Source organism: Polypterus senegalus, chromosome 9 (genome assembly GCF_016835505.1).
Source record: "Polypterus senegalus isolate Bchr_013 chromosome 9, ASM1683550v1, whole genome shotgun sequence".
NCBI classification, from domain to species: Eukaryota; Metazoa; Chordata; class Cladistia; order Polypteriformes; family Polypteridae; genus Polypterus; species Polypterus senegalus.
In genome coordinates this window covers 66,531,955-66,554,025 of record NC_053162.1, presented here as the reverse complement: position 1 = coordinate 66,554,025, position 22,071 = coordinate 66,531,955, and the positions used below count along the sequence as shown (strand labels likewise).

The window sequence follows — 22,071 nt, the reverse complement described above, 5'->3', positions numbered from 1 at the left end:
GTCAATTCTCTTTCTCTCCCCTCCCAAACTGAGGTACAGTATAATTTAAAGGGTTTTCCGTAGGATGAACTGATCTCCCAGACTCCCACACTGAAGCATAGAAATATCTCTCTGTTCCCATTACAAGCTTTGCACATCCTTCTGTTTGTGCTTCTTTCAAATGGGCAATTGGCCAACATACAAAACTGCGTGATCTGTGTGTCTTTGTTTAATGAATTATTTATTATTTCAAGTGTCTCCTTTACTTGGTTATAAATATGGAAGATGCATACATATGAGATTATTAATAATTCTCAAAGTGGACTGAGACAGAATACTGCCTTTTTTTTTTTTTAATTATTGCTTTCTTTTTTGTTTTTTGCACTGCACTTACAATTGAAATCTCCCGTTTTTGTTTTTTTTTTTTCTTTTGAGGAGTGAAAAAAAAACACTTTCAAAGAGCTGTAAATGAGATCAATAAGCAGCTTATTTCCGTTTTGTTTACTGGGAAATTTTTCTTTTTAAAGAACATGTCCTCGTTCCCTCTTGACTGTTTTGTAATCCTTTGAAGTAAAACACTGAATCACACAGGTAGCTCTCCAAATGTAAAGCAACACAAGGGCTGCATTGCATTTGGTATCGTAACTGATTTGGCAGGCGTCCTCTCCTTGAAAGAATAAAAACAAAAGCACAAATGTCCCTCCTACTTGTTCTGTTTATGTAGGACTGCTGAAGTGGCAGAACAGATTGCCTCCTAAAAGGTTTTGCATGTGTTAAAAGACACAAGAATATTTCTTCAAACAATACATTTTTAAGGCAAGTGAATTTCTTATCCTTCAGTGCTTAACACATTATGAAATAAGCCCCAGAGAAAGTTGGAGCAGGCGTGTGGAGGATGTGTGCTTGCCGGAAAATTTTTAAATCTGCCTAATTACTGTTAGATTTTAATAATAAAAGGTACATAGCTGGGCAGCCCAGTGGGGCTGTGGTTAGCAGTGCTGATTCACAGCTCTGGGAGTCTGGGTTTGAGTCCTGATCCAGACACTGTTGCTGTGGAGTTTGCATTTCCTTTCTTCTGCCTCTGTGTTTTCCTCCCACATCCCAGTGACATGTGTTAATGCTTAATTGGTGACTGGTGGTGCATGGGATAGGACCCTGTGATGGAGTTGTATTGCATGCTATCTAGAAATGATTTCTGCTTTGTTTCCAATAATGCGGGTAGACTCATACTCTGCAGTGACCCTGAACTGAATAAGTGGGTTCAGAAATGGATGGGTGGATGGGTTACTGGTAAAAGCTGTGGGGCAAAGGGAAAATACTACCTTGTTTTTGTCTTTTCTCTATTTTTATTTGTTTTTCCTTCAAATTCGGTGGTGCTGTGGTGCAGCCAGTGTTGTGCAAGTTTACACCTCCCAAGAACTAGTTCAAAGTTCAGTTCACACAGTTTAAAATGAATACATTCACATTCATAGTTCAGTCCATTTTGTATTTCTTAAGGAGTGAGAATAAATGACCCATGAGTTTAGTTTTTTAAATTTTGCATGCCTTATATTAGAATATTACAGTGTTCTTGAATAAAATACAATGCTTATGAAGACTTTTTTTTATTTAAATACACTTTATTGAGTTACACACGTGTAACCATATATGCTAATATCCTGCCGGTCAAAAAAGAAATTAAATAAATGCAAGTGTACATATAAATTACAACTCTATTTCCAACCGTGTGACACAAATGGTGACTGTGGAACCAGCGTGTAGGTGAACTAACCTATTACGCTGCCAGTCAAAGTTCGCGAAACATATTGTATGTCCAACAGAGAAAAATGTAAAGTGGCCTCTCAAAGTACATTTTCCTAAAAGTGCTCGTGTCAGCGGGGGTGCAGCTTAAGCACAAGCAGACAGACATAGACAGTGCCTATTTGATTTTACGTTCATTCTTCAGAAAACAAATAAATGTCAAAAAATTTGTACGAAATAAATATTCGTAAAAATCCACTATTTGTGCTTATCTGAATAACGTATTCGGATTCGTCTCCATCCCTACATTACAGGGTAAGGCAAAACGTTTAATCTGGACCTAAAACAGATCTTGAACGTGATCTTTTGAACTAGTTCATGCAAAACACTGGGTGCAGCAAGAGTGCCTCTGAATCCTGCTGCAGCTGCAGTCTTTATGGAGTCTGCATATTCTTCCAGTTTGTGTAGGAAACCTTTCGCAGATTCCATCCTTATCCCAAACATATGTGCATTACATTATTGGCAACTGTGAGTGACAGCGGTTGTGTGTGGTGAATGTACCCTGTAGTGTGGCTTTGTTCCAAAGTGTTTTTCTGTCTTGTGCACCAGTCACCAATGACCCACATCTGGCTGAACTGGGTTCCAAAATGGATGGATGGCTTGTTTGTCAAAAATGGAGCAAAGCGAAGCGATCTTGCCGTGGTGCTGACTTTTCTCTATTTGCTTTTCAATGATCCTTCTGGTGGGTGGCTACACCAGTATAGCCGTTAGCACAAGTGCCTAATAGCATCAGGAGTTTGAATCCCACCTCAGGTGATGCTTTTGTGGAGTCTGCATATTCTGACCACGTCAGTTGTGATCAGAGAAATAGCCAACATTTGATTTACATAGCTTTCTAAAACCTGACACTAACATTTGCTTTTCAGCCGATTTCTCAATTGCAGAACTTACTAAGAGGGTTTTTAGGAGCTTTTACATTTTTATGCGGGTTGAAATTAAGGAATATTACTCTCTATTCCCTGTTCACACTTCTGTACTTACCCGTTTTAATTTCTGCAGCTGCCTAACCCTGAGAACCTGCCGTAAAAATCAATTCCCCTTATGCCTCTCATTCACTTCACCATGGCAGAGTGCAGTACATTTTCTGCAGATGTGATATGCTGCTTACTTTCCACATGAAGACACACCATTGTGCACATTACTGTGTTTTCTCTACAGGAAAATCTCACTACACATTAATCAATTGCCCAAGACACAACCCAACTACCATTACCTATCAACATGCTTTCCTGTTTCTTGTGGTCAAGGTTATGCACTCTCCAAGTGCTGTAGAGTTTCAAGTTTCATTTCTGTCTCCAATGACTCTTCAGGACTGAAATCACCAAGATGTCATTATAGCTGCCAATGTGTGGATTATGAGACTAGAAACATACCAAAATATTTTATTGGTAACTCAGTCCAGCGATTTTTATTTTCACATTTTATTTAAATTCTAAATGGTAGTCAGAAAAGCTTGCAGAACTAATTCATGAAAATGCTTCCAGATGGGCCTAAACACCTTTCTTCTTGTGTCAATATCACTAGAAGCCAATCACAATTTTATTTTTGCAAAATGTCTTTGCAGAGCTGGGTTTTGCTGTAAATTCAGTTTTCCGCAAAAATCATTTCACTCATCACTACACCTGCCTAGACTTTTTTTCCTGTGGTTATCCTCCCACATCCTAAACGCATATTTATTCCCTCTTGATTTAGTGTGCTCTCCAAAGAACTTGTCCCCCCTCCAAATCTAACTCCTACATTAAACATGATACTCCAGCTCCTTGTGACCAAATTAAAATGCATTAGGCTAATCAAGTGGAGCAGTGGAAATCACTGCTGCCACACAAATGCAGAGATCTGGCTTCAGATCCCAGCCCAGGAGCGACTGGTGTAGACTGGGCACATTTTTCCTATTCCTATTTTCTTGTATATCCCAAAGATGGGCATCTTCAGTTAAGAGGTGGCACTAAACTGGCAGTGACAGGTTAAATGTGCCCTTGGATAGACTGATGCTTTGTCCAGGACTTGTTCCTGTTAACACAACACAGTTGAAGTACACACCAGCTTCCACAACCCTTAACTAGATAAAAGAATGGATAGAATTAAGTAAATGAATGGATGTTTTTGTTATCATTCTTGAATTTTTCACATCCCTTAGAAGTTGTGCTGGTGACCACAGCGTAATTTGCCTGCATTCACTACATGCGAATGAATACTGACCTGTGTCATCACATACATTCCATAACTCTTCTCAGGATGGGTCATCTCCATAATCCACTTTTAAGCTGACTGTGTCATACATCATAAATTCAACAACATGCAGAGCCTGTTATTTACTTGATATGACATTATGTGCCTTTCTAGTGAAAGATACCCTAAAATACCATGTTAGTAAATAAGTCTAGACTTGTGAATGTTTAGCTTTGTCATAAATGCCAGCTTGGCCATAGAGTATACTCTGTTGTGGATAATACACCACATTTATAAGCATACTCTTTAAACTGCTGTACATCGTTTCTCCACACTTCACTATATGTGTTGCTTTAAGGCATGGTATTCACATGCATTGAGTCTTTCTGTGTGGTGAACATCCCATTCATCAGTCCTCCCATCCTACTTTTTCCAGAGCAGTCCTGTATAGTGCAGATGCCAGCAATAATGAAAAATAAACATATTTCTGCCCTGAGACATTTGGCACACATCAGCATTGGTTCTGAGGTAGCATAAAGATCTTGTAAATGCTATTATTTGTACATAAAGTTGTCTGAGCTGAATCATGTCCTCTACATATCTCTGCTCCTGAGGAGCTCAGAATTTGCAGCAATTTTCGAATTTCAAGTTACTGAATATATTGAAATCTGATTGTTTTTTCTCTGGCTCTCCCAGGGTGCATGCGGGACTTCCGACTCAATAACCAGCGTATGCCACTTGACAGCCAAAGCAAGGAAATGGTGTCCATCGTGAGTGCACAAGGGGTCACTTTAGGATGTTCCTCTGATGCATGCAAAAAGAATCAGTGTGGTTATCCCTTTGTTTGTGTTGATCTTTGGAGGATGTACGAGTGCAGGTAAGTCGCATTGAAATTAAGCAGTATACTCACATGCCCAAATGTTCTGACATGAAATTTATGGAGAAATGTTTCCTTGAGTGTTACCAAAAAACAGCATCTGTCACATTCCAAGTATGGCAAACTGCCTCTTTTTCACAGCTACCATCATTTACATCCAGCTGTAATCAGCTTATTTGTCTGAATTGCTGGCAAAGTAAAAGCAAAATATCAGTTCCAGGTTCATACTGCCCTCTTTCCTTTCAAATGTATTTGGCACCTTGCAGTCAACTGCTGGGCTGTCATTACTGGATCAACAGTTTTAATTGAGTGTGTTGAGTCTCCACAGTAAGAATTTACTGATTTTGGGAAGGGTTATATCAGGTTAGCTTCTTCTTTTTGCTGATTATGTTGTTTAGGGATTGGCCTCATAATAATTATAACATCTAATGAAGACCTTATGAAAATCTCATTTTTCAGTTCTCTTGATTCTATGGGTTGTTCCATACCTCAAACTCAGAATACATTTGCTAAACACAGCAGTTCTGGTCCAATATATTCTTTTTGTTAATCACCATACTGTCTTATAATGCTTCAAAAAAACACTCAAAAATAATATCTCCAAAACAAGCACTATTCACAATTATTTCCTTCTTCCTCATTCTCCTTCTCTTCAAGCAGGTGTTGTTCCAGACTCCAACTCTTCCAGTTCACATAGAGAGTCTTTTAAAATCAAACGTGGGAGTACTGTCAGAACATCAGAGGTGAAGTAGAGAAGCACTTCTGATTCAGACAGGGCTACACAATAACAGGGGATCCTCTCTCTGTAGCTGTCTTCAGCAGGATGCCAGCAGCCTTCTGTGTGCCCAAAAAGCACCAGAGTGTTGCTACCACCAAGTGTACTGAGTAACTTATGGCCCTGGGATGCAGTTCCCTATTGTTCTTCCATTATTTTGGCCTCCCAGCCAGGATGCCAACCCATCCATACCCACCATTACAGTATCACACACTAATTTAAGAATTAGTGGGTGTCTGTACAGTCTGCATTAAGTTGATATCTAATGTGGAAAATGAACACTTATGTGTCTTGTTGAGAAACATATACAGTGTTTCATGAGACTGCTCAAGCTGTCTGCCACTGCAATTACGCAATTGCCTCCTTCTCATCTATCTGTGTTATGTTTATCCTTTTGACTTCTGCAAAACAGCAGATTTCTACTTCTCTTCCATGTTTTTTAATGATCTGTGTACAGCTCAGTTGGAATTTGTTTGCAAGTGTGCACCACAGTAAAGTTTCAAAAGCTAAAAATGGATGACCAGAATAAAATCAATACAATAACGATAATAATAAGTAGAAATTCATTAGTGAATCACATGCAGGAACTTAGAAATACACCTAACAAATTTGCATCAAAATAAGGTTTACAAATTTAATTATGTTGCAATAAATAAAATATAAGACACATTCTTGGCAAAGTTGCAGGCCAAATTATCACTTTGTATATTCACCAGCTATGTTACATGAGTCGGAGACGGTGGCACTGACCAGAAAGCAGGAGACACAGCTGGAGGTAGCAGAGCTGAAGATGCTAAGATTTGCATTGGGTGTGATGAGGATGGACAGGATTAGAAATGAGTACATTAGAGGGTCAGCTCAAGTTGGACGTTTGGGAGACAAAGTCAGAGAGGTGAGATTGTGCTGGTTTGGACATGAGCAGAGGAGAGATGCTGGGTATATTGGGAGAAGGATGGTAAGGATAGAGCTGCCAGGCAAGAGAAAAACAGGAAGGCCTAAGAAAAGGTTTATGGATATGGTGAGAGAGGACATGCAGGTGATGGGTGTAACAGAGCAAGATTCAGAGAACAGGAAGATATGGAAGAAGATGATTCGCTGTGGCAAACCCTAACTGGAGCAGCCATAAGAAGTAGTAGTAGATTCACTGTTGCATTAGGTTCTCATGACTATGGAGGTCACTGCATTAGATTGAATTCATTGTCATATTCATGATACTATACCAGGAATAAAAAGGATAACCAAGGTGGGTACCCAGCTTGTATGCACCAGATTGTCCACGAGGGTTAGATATCCTGTAGCCTTAAAGGGTCGATCTGATCATATCAACAGACCCAATTTATTTCTACCTCGCAATATTACATCTGAATTCATCTACTGTAGTTTTCATTGTCAATTGGCAGACATTATGTTGTAGCAGCTTAGGACTTCAAACCACAAAATTGTCAATTCAGTTCCCTCCTCTGAATAACTGTATGTCGTTAAGCAAGTCACCTTAAGCTCCTTCAGTAAATATAACACCCAAATATAAAATAATGACTGTTGACACCTGGCAGGACTAATTCATACACTCAGTCGGCTGGACTTCCTTTTGCAGGCATCTTTTTTCCACACCTCCATTACGTGGTGGTATTTATTAGGCCACAAATTCTTTTTTTTTGCTAACAGTGGTGAAATAATTCAGTCAACTTATGCCACATGCCTTACATAACCAGATATGATGATAGTGCACTTTGACATTCCTCTGTTGATCCACTGTTGTAGTCAATTCTTATTTGTAGCCTACAATTAATTAAATACAAGTCATGTTGGCCTCCCTTTGTCCCATTTATCAATTGTCTCTTTCTGTGTGGTGGCCCCTTTTTTAATACACATATAACACTCTTTAGGTGGGCTTGCTGCCCTTGATGCATGCAGAACTTGCTGGCACGTCTGGTGACCGATCCAATGGCCATTTCAAAACCATTGTAATATTTAGTCTTGCTAATTCTTCCTTTTGATTACACACAGTTATGATCTATTGGTATTGGATACCTGTTTTTAAATATAATGCTATGACTGAGTGAGATGAGTGCTTATAATATAATATAATATAATATAATATAATATAATATAATATAATATAATATAATATAATATAATATAATATAATATAATATAATATAATATAATATGCAACAGTTTTACTGGGTAAGTAAGTATGTTTGTTACCACTCATGTTGGCTGTAGTCTCTAGAAGAAGCTATTTAGCCAAATTTAAATGTTGTCTGTGGGGGAAAAAGAGTAAAAAGAACAGATTCTCTTTTTATCTCCTTTTTTTGACTGGGTCAGTAAGTAAGATTGTCCAGTACTTCAATATAAATCAGACACTGACACGTTCTCTATGCTAGCTTACCGTTTTTTGCTGTGCATTATTTAAGTTGAACCTGGCATCATCCCTCAACATATGTATTCATGTAGCATGAGCTCTGTTCATGGGAATGCATTATACATGTGCAGCACTGAAGTGAACGTCAGCACAGAACAATGTGTTAAGTCAACAAGGATGCTGTTGGCAATGAGCACATCTCGCAACAGTCAGTTGATAGTCAGTAATAATCATACCACAGCAGTAAACTCTGGAATACATATTAGCTTTTCCAAAATAACACTACATCCATTACTTCAGGTCCCTGTCCTCAGCCCAGGTCATTTTTTGGAATTAGCTGAAGCCTCTGCAATGTATGACTCTACAATCTAAGGTTGCTTCCTGCATTACACATGTTGCAGCCAGGTTTGGCTAGTCACCGATGACCCTAAATTGGATTTGGCTGCTTTGAAATTATTTTGTTAGCTTATGTTATAATATTAAAGACAGCACACAGTAGATCATGAACAGACCTGTAAGCCTCTTTTGACCCTGCTTTACCAACAGTTTGCAAGTCCAACTTTACAGTACATCCTATATCATTCAAATTATTACATTTTCAAAAGAACATACTTATATTTTAAAACAGATTGTATACAGAAAAAGTGTAGGATGTGAAAATAAATACAAAACTTGGCACCAAAAGTTTTATGATACAGAATTTTGTTTAATTATTCTTCTGATTTGACTTCTGTTATGTGAAAATATTTTCTCTTCTGCAAACAGAATTTTCTATTCTGCAAAAACTGGTATAGTAACTGACAAGCATAATTCCAAAAAGAGATGTCAAAAGTGCACCATCCATCAGTTTTCAGACTGTAAGTGCTTAACCCACACTAGGAGGGCAAATTTCAAGAACATTAATCAATGAGCAAAAACACAGACAAAAGTTTTATGTCAGCCAGATTGACCCTCCATAGTACTGAGCTGCTGTGTGAGTGAGGAAACCAGGGAAACTGAACTAAATTGCAGTAAAATATGTGGTTTAGCCTTGTCTCCTCTTTAAGGGTGAACTGTTTCAGAGGTCACATTGTCTATACACAATGAACGGATGTTTTATACAAGTGTTTATATTTATTTGTATTGTATTTATGTATTAGTAAACTTGTCAGATTCTCAGATGACACTAAAATTGGAGGGATAGCAGACACTGAGGTTGCAACAAAAATAATTCAAAGTAACCTTGACAACCTTCAGAACCTGGAGAACACCTGGAAAAATGCAGTTTAATGTAGAAAAGTGCAAAGTGCAATACGTGGGCAGAAGGAACATCAGTTATAAATAAATGACAAGAGACATTGTCATACAGTAAGCAACATTTGAAAAGGAGTTAGGGGTTTATGTTGACACAACATTTTCATTGACTAAGAAATGCACAGAAGTGATTAAAAAAGCAAATAAAATATTAGGTTATATCATAAAAACTGTTGAATTTAAGCCAAGGGCATTAAGCTGAAACTATACAATGCACTCGTAAGACCACATCTGGAGTATTGTGTGCAGTTCACCATGGTATAATAAGTGCATCCCAGGATGTAAGGACATGTCCTACTGTGACAGACTCAGACAATTAAACTTGTTTAGTCTCAAACAGAGAAGAGTGCATGGGGACTTAATCCACATATTTAAAATCCTCAAAGGCATTGATTAAGTAGACGCAGCAACATTCTTTCGACTTAATGTACTCAATCATGTAAATCATGTATTCAAGGACATCAGTAGAAATTAAGGGGAAATGCATCTAAGACAGAAGCCAAGAAGCACTTCTTCAAGCAGAGATGTGGAATTCTGGAACAAACTACCAAGACATGTCGTTGAACCACATCACTCGGTAGTTGATGGGTAACACTCCACTTGTCATGTGTGACTTCAATGCAACCACTGACCACAGGGCTGGTTATGAGGATTGTGTTGGTCCCCATGGGTCTGGTGACCGTGGTGAAAGTCGGTCCATGTTCCTTGACTTTGCAAAAAGTCAGGGGCTGCGGATTGCTGAATCTCAATTCCAGAGCCTTGAGCTGCATCGTTGAACTTGGTACTTCAGTACTTCAGTGGTGCAGTGGAGGAGATCAATCACATTTTTGTGGGCAGATGCTGGAGACTCCTACAGAACTGCAGCATCTACAGAAGTGCCCAGTTTGTTAATTCTGACAGCAGACTTGTTGCTACTCTGAAGATCCAGCTTAGGTACAGTAGGCTACCACCTATTAGGAGAATGGTTCTGGACCAAGCTCAGGGTTTTTCTAATTGGTTTGCACGCAGTTTGTTTGAGGAACTTGCAGATTAGGGTGTGAATGCCGATCCTAATGTGATGTGGGAGACTTTCTGTGACAAGTTCCTGAAGGTTTCTGAGAGTTGTGTTGGTGTAGCCCGTATTTCCAGAAGGAGGTGTTTCATCTCACAGGGCACCCTGGATATTATCAAAATAAGTCACAGCACAGTGCTTGATGGCAACTCGAATCTGTGCGAACTAAGAAGGATGGCTGTGAGGGCTCTGAGGGCAGATAAGGAGACATTTACCAGAGGAATCTGTGGGCAACTGACAAACTATGTATGGCCTAGGGACCCATGTCCCGCTTGCAGAGGAACTGAAGCATTGCATAGATCCAAATTTGTTCTTCGGAGAGTCACAGTCAGGGTGGGAGACGTAACGGTACTTACAGATGATGGTACGGTTTTGTCTGGCTGCTGGCTAGCTGCTTTGAGCAGCTGTTTAAACTGATTCTCTGGGTAGAATGCTGGACATTTCTGGGTCCACGGTTCTTGGGTCTAATCCTCCAGTTAGCTGTGACCCACCCAGTCTCACTGAGATTGCTAAGGAGGTGAACCTGCTAATGTAAGGGAAGGCTGCAGGGATCTGTGGTATCTGAGGTGAACTTTTCCAAGATGGGGCTAAGGCTGTCCTCCTGACAATGCAAACAACCTTTGCTTCCATTTGGGGTACAGGAGTGATCCCAGCTGACTGGAAAATGGGACTTTTAATCCCTATCTGGAAAGGGAAGGGTGATCACCTGAATCACTTGGTGCTGGGTAAGGTCCTTGCTAAGGTCATCCTCAATAGGATCCATAATCATTACTACCAGAGCAGGCTGGCTTTATGCCTAAGAAGTCTACCATCAATCACATTCTGCCACTGAGAATTCTCATCGAACGCAAATGTGAATATCGGCAGAGTTTCTTTGTAACCTTTGTCTATTTTCGTATAATGTTCATCTCAATTGATCAAGCTGCCCTGTGGGACATTCTGAGACTTTGTAGGATCCCCTCAAAGTTGCTGGATATCATGACCAGCCTGTACACTGGTACAATAAGTGCTCACCAAGTGGGAGCAGAACCTTTCCATTTTTCCCAGTTGATTCTGGGGTTCGTCAGAGGTGTGTTCTTGTTCCTACCTTGTTCAATGCTTGCATGGACTTTGTGTTGAGCCAGGCTGTGGGGCTCAGCGGCTGTGGGCATCTACTGATGAAGAAAGATTTACCGATCTTGACTTTTCTGTTGATGCTGTGATTTTCACTGAGTCAATGGAGGCTCTTTTCAGGGCTCTCGAGAGACTTAGCAAGGAGTCTGAGTGTCTGGGCTTCTGAGTATCCTGGATAAAAACCGAGATCCAGGCTTTTATTGACCTCTTGGGCATAGTCATCAGCAGTGTGTCGATCTGCAGAGAGAGTGTCAACCTCATCAAGAGGTTTACTTACCTTAGCAGTGACATTGAAGTCTCTGGTGACTCTTCCTATGAAGTCAGTAGATGGATTAGGAGAGCATGTGGGGTCATGAGGTCGCTGGAAAGCAGTGTGTGGTGCTCCCGATATCTTTGCAAAAGGACGAAGATCCAAGTCTTTAGAGTCCTGGTGCTTCCTGTTTTGCTATATGGTTCCGAGTCATGGATGTTATCCAATGACCTGCGAAGAAGACTAGACTCCTTTGGTATTGAGTTTCTTCAGAGAGTCCTTGGGTACTGTTGGTTTGACCTTGTGTCAACTGACTGGTTGTTCACGAAGTCCCAAATGAGGTGCATTGTCTGCATTGTGAGGTAGCATCACATATGGCACTACAGCCATGTGGTGCTATTCCCAGAAGGTGATCTGGCTCACAAGATCCTCATTGCTGAGGACTCAAGCGGCTGGACCAGATCAAGGGAACATCCACGTAACACCTGGCTGCAGCAGATTGATAGTCATTTCCGGGAGGCGGGACTGGACTGCATGTCAGCATGGAATGTTGCCAACTGGGATCCCCAGCTGTTTTATTGTGTGGTGGGTGCAGCAACATGCTGTACCAGTGCATGCTCCCTAACCTGACTTGGTGTTTGGTGTGTGGGTGTGTGTTCACCCTGACCACAGTTTGTTCCTGCCTTGTACCCCATGCTAGCTGTGATAGGCTCCAACACACCTGTGACCCTGGTCTGGATTAATGGGTTTACAAATCACATGCCCCCTGAGAGTTGTAGTGCCTGAATTAAGTCCCAATGTACCCCTTTTCTGTTTAATTTCCTTAACCCTTCAGAGCAGTACATGCTCTTTAATCCCAAGATTTAGTTGTTTGCTCCTTTCCCCACCATTTCAAGAGCCTCTATGCTTTATTTTGTATTGACTAGAACTGCATACAATACTCTACATGTTTTCTCATTAGTGAAATTTGGATTCATATTCAGCATGTTATATAACATATACTGTAGAAGAGAATTCACAGAGAGCTCAGACATGGCAGGCGGTGAATAATGGAAGAGTGGAAAAATGACAACATGATTACCCCAGGATTCTAGAAAGCAATTGGCAGGACTGTGTACTGTTGCACAATAATAATTATTATATTTTTGCCCATTTCCTAAGCATCTGCTTATTTTATAAATGGTAAGTTTCAATTTCAGATGAACAACAGTTATCAGTGCCACACCAGCCCATTTTAGATCAGTGGTGCTGCTTCCTGTATTCTTAAATAAGACAATACATGTCTATCATTTAAGTATTGTTCATGGATGCCCGTGAGAGTTTATGCATTGTATCAGATATAAAAAATAAAAAAGGAGACTGAAAGTGTTGTTGAGTTCCTACCTTGATGAATACCAAATAAGAGGCAATTAAATGTGTGTACATCTCTTTTTGTCCTATTGTTTTAGATGCCCCTCTGGCCACATGGTGATGGAAAACTCTACAGGCCGATTCTGCATCTACACGTTGTGTGCCAACAGACCCTGCCACCATGGCACCTGCATTGCCCAGTCCCCATCCAAATTTAACTGCCACTGTCCAGAAGGCTACGCAGGGCGTCACTGTGAAATTACTCTGGCAATTTACCGGGATGATGTTGGCCTCAGTTTCAGCTCAATGTTTGCTATCTGCATTTGTTTCCTGGCACTTTTAGGTAGCTATGGCAACTATATTTTTTATTACATGTGATTTTCTTTCATTTTTTGTCATTCCTACCTCACTATGTTCCTTCGTGGATGTTCGTGATATTTTCCTTTTGGAGGAGATTTCAGCATCATTGCCGCCTTCCAGTTTCTTCTTTTGTCTGCATTTCTCTGCCAGCATGGATCCCGCTATGTCTCAGTCTGTCACACAAACATTCTGTCTCACTCTTCATCACTTTTGTTTGAGCCTACCATGAGAGCAGACAGCAGTAAACACTTTTATCTAGTGAAAATCACAGCCACAACTTGATTCTCACCCAGCAGTCTGCTCAAGAATGAAACCTTTTGGAAAATCAAGTAAGACTTGAGCTCCATTACAGTTAAGAGAGCTTATATGATAATTACCTTAACATTACTTTCACATTTCTGTGTAATTATGCATATAATGAGAATGTGCTTCTTTTATAATTATACTTGGGACTTCTGTGTACTTTTTTGCACAGTAATTCTGTGAGCAAGAGAAAGAGTTTGGTACATAAATAACATTTCTTAACTATGTAGTGTATTATTTAAGAAAGTACAATTATTCCTTTACATTTCCTTCCATTTTCAATCCTTTTGCACACTCCAGTGGAGCCCTCACCCTTGTCCATTAAAAGCTGACAAAAGACTTGCCACCATTTGACAATTAGTAGTTCAGATTGCCAAGTGTTATTCTGATGAAGATGAAAAGAATTGTTCATGCATACAGTATGTGAGGTGCTAGACAGTAGAGCAGTTGGCTCATAATTTAAAAACTGCTTCTGATCTGCCTTCAACGTCTGACAGGTAAAACACTTCGATAAGATGCCTTTTCATGTCTTCCAACAAGGCATATTCCACTGTTTTCTATACTGTAACCTGACGTTGTCTTCCAGTTTACTATGTTAGGGTGCCTATCTGTAATCTCGTCAGGAATTGGAGTGGGAACTACTGATTAAAAAAACACCTCATCCACAAGTACATTTATTTTGCTATTGTCTCCATTTAAAGCGCTGAGTAAGACCAGTCTGTTGTAATTTATCATGGATAAATTGATGAGTTTTTTTTTTTAAATAATTCTTTAATTCAATTCACTTCAATTTATTGTAATTAAAACATATATGGCATTACAATTAAGAGTACCTGGTGCTATTGCTCTGTTTGAGTATTGGAGATAAAAACTCAGCATGTATCAAAGACTGCACATAACAGCCAGGGAGAACAAGTTACTGAGCTAAAGACTGCCAGTAACATTCAATCAGTGAAGCTGCAAATTAAATAAATATGAAATTTAAAGATGCATGGTTAGGGGCATCTCTATTTTACACATTGCTTCTTGAAAGTTTGTGGAAAAAAGCTGGAAATCAAACATTGATTCATTGTAGGAATAGGTATTTTGTATTACTGCATTGCATTTCTGAGGTGATTTTGATTTTTATTCCTTTCTTCCATCCATCCATTATCCAACCCGCTATATCCTAACTACAGGGTCATGGGGGTCTGCTGGAGCCAATCCCAGCCAACACAGGGCACAAGGCAGGAAACAATCCCCAGGCAGGGAGCCAGCACACCGCAGGGCACACACACATGGCAAGCACAAACTAGGGATAATTTAGAATTGCCAATGCACCTAACCTGCATGACTTTGGACTGTGGCAGGAAACTGGAGCACCTGGAGGAAACCCACGCAGACACAGGGAGAACATGCAAACTCCATGCAGGGAGGACCCGGGAAGCAAACCCAGGTCTTCTAACTACGAGGCAGCAGCACTACCACCATGCCGCCCTAATCCTTTCTTCACCATTTACAATTTCTTGTATTAGTTATTTGCCATTTGTCACATTCCCCAACTTACTCTCCAGAGAGTTTTGGAATCGGAGCGCAGGGTCAGCTATTTGTACAGCTCCCCTGGAGCAATTGCAGGTTAAGGGCCTTACTGAAGGGTCCAATGGAGTACCATTCCTTCTGTAACTGCCAGGATTCAAACGGGCAACCTTTCAGCTACCATCCCAGATCCTTCGTAGCCAGAGAGATTGGCCATGTAGCTCTGTGAAGAAGATTACTTGTGTTCTGTTTTGTATGTTGTAGTTACTCCATTTTTTGACATCAATTGCATTTTCAAATGCAATTTCTTCCATTTTTCTTTTCCCTACAAGTTTTTTTGGGGAATTTTTTTCCTGTCTTCTTACAGGGTCAAGGCTGTGGGGCTGTCAAAAAACATGACCTGTTAAAGCTCATTGAGACTTTCCTTGTGTGATTTTGGGCTATACAAGAACTAAATTGTTGTTCTTGCTGTAGGGACTGACCGAAGCTGTATAGACACCAACACAATTTATAATAAAATAGACATTAAAGTTTCTTTATAAAGAAAGTATTAAAGTCTCCCTTTTTAATTTTTACTCTCTGAGTTTATGATGAGGTAGGGTTTGGGAGTAGCAGGGTCAAGGAGATGGGCTACAGACTGCCCTCAGCTAGGACGTCCTGCAGAAAATATAAGGAAGAATAAGTAATGGATGATAGTTACCTGTCTGCTTGAAAACCAACAAAATATGTATTTATTGAATGATTTTAGTGAAATACATATAATGAGACAATTATTAAAAAAATATTATTTCAAGGATAAGCAGGACACTATTCCACTTGCTAAAATGTGACCATTTATATTATCCTTGTTTATGAATTTATCAGGGATCGGCCCCACTTAATGTTTTCATTTGGTGTAGACTGATTTATAAGCACAAAAACAAATTTTCAGTAGTAACATTAACAAGTAAATCTTTGTGACTATAAAGTGTAACATTAATTTCATACAGAAATAACAAGATGAGCTTGATTTTTCAATGGATATACAGTATATATTCAGTATGAGCCGCATTAAATTACACAATGGTTATTTATTTATTTATTTTTTTGTTATAGTAATGCTGTTTACTTTGTATGAATCATTATTGTCTTACTGGTTGTCACAATTTCTGCATTTATTCATGTTTGTTGTTTTGTTTCACTCCCACCTTGGTTTTGTTTTTTTCCCCCTCTAACAAGTCCTACAGAATCAGCAGTTTTGAAAGAGTGCCTTGAGCGAGAGTCTGTATGTGTTATTCAATGAGTTAATTTATACACTGAGAGCTTTAGCCAGAAATCTTTAGACTATTGACATCATCCAAGTGTCTTTCACAAGTTCTTTTTGAAGGACACCAAAATTGTCACTTTTCATTCTATGGGTATACACACATGTTTGTATTGATTCTTTTAATTCCAGTTTCTTGTTTTCAGAAAAAGATCTTTATTGTGATAATTGTTTGGAGGTTACCTATTTCTCAGCATTTATTTTCAAATTGTCTAGGTCCTCTTGAGTTTAGATTTTAATTACAACATTTTTCTCATTTCTTGTCTTTAATGCAGTACAGTAAGTAAATTAATGTTTCAAGCAGAGGGCACTGGACTCTATTAGCATTAATTTATATATACTGTATATATGTATTTTTATTAGATGCGTTGATAAGTGCTAGACACAGGTGTTACATACTATAGCAGAAGTAGTTTTAAAGAATTAAAGACTCTGCAGTAGATAAATATAGAACTGAAATAGAGGTTGCAAAGAAAAGAATGGATAAATAACGTACAAGACAAATGACTCCATTGCTGACAATAGGGATTATGATAGTAAGAGTCAAAAAGTATATTATGAATGTTAAAAGTCAGTTAGAGAATTAATCAATCTGCCATTATCTTCTCTTTAATCGATAGTTTTACTGAGCCACTAACTGAGCCCATTTGCTCCAATTTCACAGGCAGAAATGGTCAAAGAGCCAATGCCATCAGCACTGGGCTATAAGCAAGAACTGCTTGAGAGCAGAGTGAAAGTCCATTATAGGGCCCAGTCAGACACACACCCACAGTCGCACATGCAGGCCCAATTTAGATTCACCAATGAATGTTATTATATGATGTGGGAGGCAAACTGAGGTTCTTGGGGAAAACCCAAAAAGACAAAAAGAGGACATGCAGACTTCACACAGCAGCACTAATCAATGTATCACCACACTGCTCTGGAGTTAAAGTAATTCAATCCACTTTTTTATGCACAAGTCTCTTTACTGAATGTCTCACTGGCTATCTGTGGACAGAAAAAAAAATTGCTTATGCCCTAAAAGTTTATTTCAAAAACTATCTAGATGAATGTTTTCAGAAAGCATTTCATAAGGTCCCAACATGAGAGGTTAAGTTGTTGTAGATGGGTGAAAAATTGTCTCAGATATAGAAAGCAGCAGATGATGGTACGAGGTGCTAGTTTTGTTCTGATTTTTAACATATGTAAATGAATTTGGATAGGAATATAAATAGCAACTGTGGTGGGCTGGCGCCCTGCCCGGGGTTTGTTTCCTGCCTTGCACCCTCTGTTGGCTGGGATTGGCTCCAGCAGACCCCCATGACCCTGTACTTTGCATATAGCGGGTTGGATAATGGATGGATGGATGGCTATAAATAGCAAGTTGGTTAGGTTTGCAGATGATACCAAACTAGGTGGATGGGCAGTTTATCTAGAATCCGCATACACACTTGCGCAGATTAAATTTAATGTACTGTAATTATTACACATAGGAAGTAAAATTTGTTAGATTTGTATACGCAATAAGAGGTCTGAAAAGTATTGAAAATTGAAAGTATATCTTATGAGAAGGATTTATGATTTGTAATGGACTCCTCGACACCATCAACTGCCAGACAGTGTTCAGAAGATATTATGAGGACTAACAGAATGTTAGGTTATATAGCACCTTGATGTGTAGAGTACAAGTCCAAGAAGGTTATGCTCAAGCTTTATAACACACTTGGTAAGGCCTCATCTAGAGTACTGTGTGCAGTTTTGGTCCTCAGGCTACAAAAACCACATAATAGTGCTGGTAACAGTCCAGAGAAGACCAGTAAGGCTGATTCCAGGGTAACAGAGGATGTGTTATGAGAAAAGATTAAAAGAAATAAGCACTTTCTGTTTAAGCAAAAGAGGATTAAGAGGACACATACTTGAAGTGTTTAAAATTACAAAGGGAATTAGTACAGTGGATTGAGACTGTTATTTTAAAATGAATTCAACAAGAACACGGGGGCACAGTTGGAAATTTGTTAAGAGTAAATTTCAAACAAAATAAAGGATTTTTTTTTCTTCACTTAGAGAACTATAGACACATGGAATAAGTTACCAAGTGGTGAGTAGAAAGTAGAACTTCTGTGATTCTGTAAGCAAGACTTGATGTTACTTGGGAAGACTTAAGTGGAATGGACTGGCAAGCTTTGTTGGGCTGAATGGCCTGTTCTCATGCTCTAATGTAAGCAAAAGATTTTTGTAGTTTAAGCGAACTCAAGCGAATTTTCTTTTTTGTTTTTCACCTGTTCACCACTACCTCTTTATAACAAAAATGATGCAAAACCTAGAAACCACCAGAGATTGTGTCCAAAACAAGACTGAAAAAAAGGGGATAGAGACTGGCGTTTATAGGTAGGGGAAAGGAAGAGGCGGGTCCAAAAGGTAGCAGTAGCATAAGTGAAGTCAACGGGTTGGGGGGGTGTTCTGGAGAGGAATGAGGAAGTTGGTTAAGGCTTTAGCTCATCTTGCATTCTGGTGATCTGTAGAAGAAGGAGAAGAGGCATTAGTACACAGTGTCAACCCCTGACTCACCGTTCTATGCCTAGTTAAGCCAACTGACTGCATCCCAAGCGCATGTGTGTGACATGGCTCCCCCCATCAGCCCACACCCCCTGAAGAAGCATATCTTAGGGTTGATTCGCAAGCCGGCTTCTGCTAGTGTTTGAAGCAACACTTTGACGTGCTGTAGGTGTTCTTCCCATGTGCTGGAATAGATGACTATGTCATCCAGGTAGGCAGCACTATAGGCGTTGTGGGGCTGGAGCACTTTGCCCACCAGATGCTGGAAGGTCACAGAGGCCCCATGCAAGCAAAATGGGAGGACACAATACTGCCAGTGTCAACTAGGGGTTCTAAATGCAGTCTGTACTTTTGCGGACTCCGTTAAAGGAATTACCCTTTAGTCCTGAGATGGTCAAGTATTGTGCCGAACCATTCGAGTAGGTCATCAGCTTGTGGCATTGGATAGGTGTTGAACTGGGAGACTTGGTAAAGCCAAGTTGTTACAAAACCTCCAAGTTCTGTCCAACTAGAACACAACAACTAGACAGGGCCTGTGGCTCTCTTCAATGACCCCTAGGTCCAGCATACATCTGATCTCCAGCTCCACTCCTCCAGCTCCAAGATCCCTGTCCTTCCATGGTTTCAGCAAGTTTACATGATATATCCGTTCACTCGGTCGATGGTTGGGTTGTTTCACCAAGTAGTTGACAAGCCCTTTCTGTTCATTAACTTTATTAACAAGGACCATGACTCTCCCAGGCGGAAGTACCACACTGAAATACTTCAGTCATAGCAATAGACCAGTGTTGCTTGAGCCTTCTCTATGTATTCTTTTAGTATTGACAGAAGGGACTCCTACTCCTAGCCTTCTTTTAGGATACCCAATATCCCTTGACTGTTGTCTGTGCAAAAAATCAATGGGGGAAAACAAGTGGAAGCCTGTGGGACTTCCCTGTAGGGAAAAACTATGAGATGAAGTAATTGGTTCCAGTTCCTTCTGTCCTTGCTGACCACCTTCCACAGCCTCTATTTGAGAGTCTGATGGAATCTTTCAACCAACCTATCAGTCTGAAGATGATAAACCAAGGTTTTCAGCCGCTTTACACTCAGTCACTTGACCACCTCCTTGAACATTTCTGAAGTAAAAGGTGTCCCTTGGTCCATTAGGACTTCCTTAAGGATACCAATGCCTACCAGTTTCCATGTGATAGTCTTTGAATTGGCTGAGTGTAAAGGAACAGCCTTCGGAAAGTGGGTGGCATAATCAACGAGGACTAGAATATTGTCTGCCTCGCCTGTTGGTCCATGGAGATGCCAAATCATTTGAGGACCTCTGTCTTGAGCTTATCATAGTCAGCTGCATCTTCCACCGAGAGGTTGTAGTATGCCTCCTGCGCCTCACCCTTCTGGAAAAGGTGCCAGGATATTATCCCACTCTTAGCGTTGCCAGTGGTTCCTTTCAAAAATGCAAAAATTGGTCTTGATATCATCGTCATTAGTTAAGTGGCACAAGTATCTGTGAGGGGGTCCTGGCTTGATCCTGTTGCACGGAAACACAAGCTTCAGTCCTCAGATTCTGTCATTTGGACTTTGAGCCATTGTAGCTCCGTTGCAAGTATTGTCAGAATGGAGGTCACGTCTTGCTCCTCAGACATCTTGAAGCAGAATCCTGCCGACTACTCCACTGTAAATACAAGCAAACAAAAATGAAAAAAGTTGGAGGATCCACCCCCATATATTGTATGAATACCGAGTAACCATCAGAGACTGTGTCCAAAATGGGACTGAAAAAAAAAGGGATAGAGACTGGCTTTTATAGGTAGGGGAAAGGAAGAGGCGGGTCCAAAAGGTAGCAGTAGCAGAAGTGACGTCAGTAGGGGGTATGGTCTAGAGAGGAATGAGGAAGTTGGTTAGGGTTAGCTTGTCTTGCCTTCTGGTGATCTGTAGAGGTAGGAGAAGAGGCGTTGGTACACAGCGTGAACCCCTGAGTCATCATTCTATGCCCAGTTAAGCCCATTGACTGCCTCCCTAGTACACGTGTGTGACACCCTCTACATCAGACACATTTGTGTACAGCAGTAATGAAGTACTGGATATATGAACTTCAAAGTGAAAACTACGTTTAGTCACAGCCAAAAAATGAGTTAAGCAGCCAGTCATCTTTTAGAAAGTAACATGCAAACCAGTATAGTAGTGCAGGAGGAAGTAAAAAGATTTGATTTTAAGAAAACCCTCAGTGCAGGCTACTTTAATAAGCATATTAGTATCTCTTGCCCCTGAAGATCATGAAGTGTTTCCTGATGCACATGCAGTTCTGTTTTATTAAATTATACTGTTTATAAGCACATATTCTACCTTATGATAATACAATATGTACTCTATTCAGCTTTTCACTAAAGAGCACACTAGTTTTTTTTTATTACCTATTTAGATTCTCTGTGGATTGTGTCACATATAAAAAACACACAAACAAAGAAAGAAGCATAAAAAAGGCTTTATTCTCCACTAAATAAAACAAGTTGTGATGCAGTGATTCTATATACTAATAGGTTTATCTTCCAAATATGACTCCCACGCTCACACTCGCATACATAGGCCTTTTTTATACAACTCCTACTCCTTGCAGAAATTTCTAATTCTGTTTAAGATTTCATTTATCAACGCTAACACACACTGTCAGAAACAAACCCAAGTGAGAATTTTATTGTTGTTTTTTAGCCCCCAAGAATCCATTTAAGAAACAATGAAAAGGGATTTCTGTTTTAACTGTAGAGCTCACCATCGTCATTTCTCATTTTACTCCTGGCATCCTCACGAGCCCCCAATAATCCCTAATCTTTACCAAGTTTATGCTTGAACTGATCATGCAGTTTCTTTTTAATGCCTTCTTTTCAAGGTTAGAATTTAACAGAGCCGGAACTGTCAATAGCTTCATTTAGTTGCAATGTTGTGGGCTGCAAATGATTGTATCCTTGTGTCAAAAATGACATTCTAGAAGGAGACTGTAAAACTAATTGTCAGCCAAGAGTGATAATGTACTAAGAAAAC

General features: G+C 39.8%; 1 protein-coding gene across 1 annotated transcript in view; it reads left to right on the top strand.

Moving 5' to 3' along the window:
- The window catches only part of si:ch211-186j3.6 (neural-cadherin), a 631,501-nt gene that overhangs the window by 581,936 nt on the left and 27,494 nt on the right, over nucleotides 1-22,071 (top strand). Inside the window, exons 30-31 of the mRNA XM_039763170.1 lie at nucleotides 4,645-4,825; nucleotides 13,121-13,365. Of these exons, the coding sequence (XP_039619104.1) occupies nucleotides 4,645-4,825; nucleotides 13,121-13,365 (426 nt within the window). The remainder of the gene's footprint in view (nucleotides 1-4,644; nucleotides 4,826-13,120; nucleotides 13,366-22,071) is intronic.